This window comes from Nematolebias whitei, chromosome 14 (genome assembly GCF_014905685.2).
Source record: "Nematolebias whitei isolate Nwh7 chromosome 14, NemWhi1, whole genome shotgun sequence".
In the NCBI taxonomy this organism is placed as follows: Eukaryota; Metazoa; Chordata; class Actinopteri; order Cyprinodontiformes; family Rivulidae; genus Nematolebias; species Nematolebias whitei.
Genome location: NC_056511.1, coordinates 2,680,451 through 2,683,795, shown reverse-complemented (window position 1 = coordinate 2,683,795; position 3,345 = coordinate 2,680,451). Strand labels below are relative to the sequence as shown.

At 45.7% G+C, this 3,345-nt stretch overlaps 1 protein-coding gene across 1 annotated transcript in view; it reads right to left on the bottom strand.

Annotated features, from left to right (window-relative positions):
* Positions 1 to 1,251: 1,251 nt before the first annotated feature.
* LOC119419865 (cornifelin-like) overlaps positions 1,252 to 3,345 on the bottom strand; it is a 3,400-nt gene continuing 1,306 nt past the window's right edge. The window contains exons 3-4 of the mRNA XM_037687231.1: positions 1,994 to 2,151; positions 1,252 to 1,663 (exon numbers count right to left, since the gene is read on the bottom strand). Coding sequence (XP_037543159.1) covers positions 1,541 to 1,663; positions 1,994 to 2,151 — 281 coding nt within the window. The 3' untranslated portion in view covers positions 1,252 to 1,540. The remainder of the gene's footprint in view (positions 1,664 to 1,993; positions 2,152 to 3,345) is intronic.

Here is a 3,345-nt window from a genome sequence, read left to right as displayed (position 1 = left end):
GGATGGATGGATGGATGGATGGATGGATGGATGGATGGACGGACGGATGGATAAAAGTCGCAGCCGAAACATTCTGAACGAGGTGAAATAGGTGAAAATATTTCAGTCTAAAAACTTACAAGAGAAAGTATAAACAGAAAAACAAAGGTATTAGTTGTGTTCAAAGTTTGGTTGTCTTCCTGTACTGGTATGGGACTTCCTGTACTGGTATGGGACTTCCTGTACTGGTATGGTACTTCCTGTAGGACTTCTTGTGCAGATGTAAATGGTAAATGGACTGTACTTATATAGAACCTTTCTATCTTATCAAGATACTCAAAGCTCTTTAAAACAATCTCTGCCTCATTTACCCATTCATGCACTCTACTAGATCTCTACAGAAAATAGAGCTTTACACATTCAGACACAGATCAGACACAGATCGGAGGCAATGAGGGGTTCAGTGTTTTGCCCAGGGACACTTTGGCATGGGACTGCTGGTGGAATCAAACCCCCAACTCTTGCATTGGAGGACTGCTCGAACCACTCAGCCTCAGCCGACCCATGTAGGATTTCCTGCACAGTTGTAAGACTTCCTGTTCATGTATGGGACTTTCTGTACAAATGTGAGACTTCCTGTTCATGTATGGGACTTCCTGTTCATGTATAGGACTTCCTGTTCATGTATGCGACTTCCTGGAGGTGAAACAGGACAGCAGGTCTCGCTGGGATCTTAAACACTGATTCTGAAGCCTCTGTCGCCCTCTGGTGTCTGTCTTGTGTTTCACACAAGTTTCAGTGTTGAAGTGAAGGTTGTCATCGTTGTATGTTTCGATGACGTCATTAGTTCTCTGCATTGAACCCATCACACCTGAGATACACCCAGGTGGAGCAGCGGGCAGCTGTGTGAGGTGCAGTTAGGGATTGGGTGTCTTGCTCAGAGACACCACGACATGTGGGAATGGCTGGGGAGTCGAACCGCGACTTGTTGGTCCCAGGTCGGCTGCCCTGCCTCCACCCCATCTGGGCCCCCAAGTCCCAAAAGTCGAAGCTTTATGTCCTGAAAGGTTGATCACTTTGATAAAAGATCAAGTTAATTATTGATCGAATTAAGAGAAAACAGCAGCAAATCAAAACACATTTAAACTTTTTAAAAGTAGATTTAACTTGAACCTTTTCTTCTTTATCTTTTCTTGTTCTGTGTAAACACCCAAAATAAGATCAATCAGTGTTTTCTAACAGATTTATGATCAATCAAAACGACACGTAAAATTAATTGTAAAATACTTTATGTGATTGTCTGGCACAACCTAAAATAGATATATAAATGTTCTTTTCCTAAAGTAACATCTTTCATTGGCTTTTATTATTTCCTAACTGTAAAACATATATTTTATGTCCTTATAAAGATCTGGTTCACCCACAAAGTTTAAGAGAAGGTTCCTTCAGCTCTGCGGCAGGATTCCTTCGTACAGTACAAACACACACGACTTCACGCAGCATCTGTACGGGAAGCACTGCCGGGCTCTGCCGTGGGCTCGGTCCAGCCGCCACAGCCACATCATGTGTTCTTGGCGTTGACCAGGACGATCTGGATGTTCCTCTTCTCCATCTCCCTGGACATCTGGCACCAGGTGCAGATGGTGCAGAAGGTGGCGTGAACGCAGTCCAGAGGCAGGGTTCCCTGCGGAGCACAGGTGAAACATCAGCAGGTTATTCTAACGCCTCTTCCTGGCTCCGATCAGCGACGGAGAGGTCGTTGGAAACACAACTTTAACGAGGCGTTCCACTGTGAATACATTGTTTTATGAGATTTACAAATGTTGCGTTTTATTCTCATCTTACACGACGTCCAACTCTGAGCGTTGGAGGATACACAGAACATGTACATAGTTTTATCGTCTTGATACTGAGGGTGGGGTGAACGTTCGATTCACTTCAGGTTCTTGTTTGTTCAGCAGCTGGCACTAAAAGACGTGACTTGTGGACAAGCTGAGCAGCTTTTGGGTCTTACTTTGATGCCGTAGCGGTGTCGCATGGCGACCCTCATGGACATGGTGATCGGTGGGACACAGAAGCCGAAGATTTCCAGCAGAGGGGTGCACAGATGTTCACCAAACTTTTTGGAGGTCTGACAGGCAAAGCAGGGGCAGCACCAGAAGGCGAAACAACCTTGAGCAGGAGCACAGAAGAGTTCAGGTGGAGCCGGCGACAGTAAAAACACAAGAGACAAAAGAAGCTATGAGGAAGTTCTGAGCTGACTGGACCCTGAAGTTCTGTTAATCCTTGTCAGCAAGAGTGACGGACGTTCCTTTGTTGTGTTGGAATCACAAATATGTGCTGTGATAGCACAAAGACATGTTCATAAATACACTTTCATTCATTTCCAGTCATTCCAGTTCCAACAAACCAACTCACCTCGGGGCCGAGAAGAAAGAGGCAGAATAAATAAACACCTGTGAGACGCTGAGGACTACTTTCCACTGGTTAAATGAATCCAAGCTGATCCTACAGAGGGGCTTTAATAAGTTCATAATTCTGCAACCAAAGAGGTTTTCATAAAACCACGGAGGGGTATTTACAACATCTCATTCTCCAACTAAAACTGAATCTGTGGGACCGTTCTCGTCCCGAGGCCTCGAGTTCAGAGACCTTCGTGGATTTCCTGCTGAAACACGACAAACACTAAAAACGAGAAAGTATCTGTATGATCCGGTCCGTGAATCCTGTTCATCCTGATCGAAGTGGACCTGGGCGCACGGAGACTCCTCCCGAGACACACCTCTATTCAAATGTGATGAAACACAACGTGCACGTAGGATTCTCCCCACAAGTTGCACTTCGTATTAGCGGTTAACACCAATATGTTGCCATGGTGATCTAGTCATTATACTCCTTTGTGACACCATCGAAGTAGGAAGTCTAGATGGTGTAGGGGCAGGGCAGTCGACTCGAAGGTCCCAGGTTCAAGCCCCGGTCGTTGCACATCTCGTGGTGTCTCTGAGCAGGACACCTTACTCCCAGTTACTCCCCGGGTGCTTTCCACAGCTGCCCACTGCTCCACCTGGTGGTGGATGGGTTAAATGCAGAGAGCCAATTTTGCCATTGATGACAACACATACACATTATTATTATTATTATTATTATTATTATTATTATAATTATTATTATCTTCCTTCTCAGGTGTGTCCTAACACTGATGCTGCAACATCACCACTTTCCCAGCGTGCCCTCAGAAGGTGGATCTTGATAAAGTGGTTGTGAGACGGTGGTTTTATTCTCAAAGAGAAACGGCAGGGGAGAAGTCCTGACAAGCCCCTCCCACTGCAGCAGGCGTCCCACTGCAGCAGGCGTCCCACACCAGCA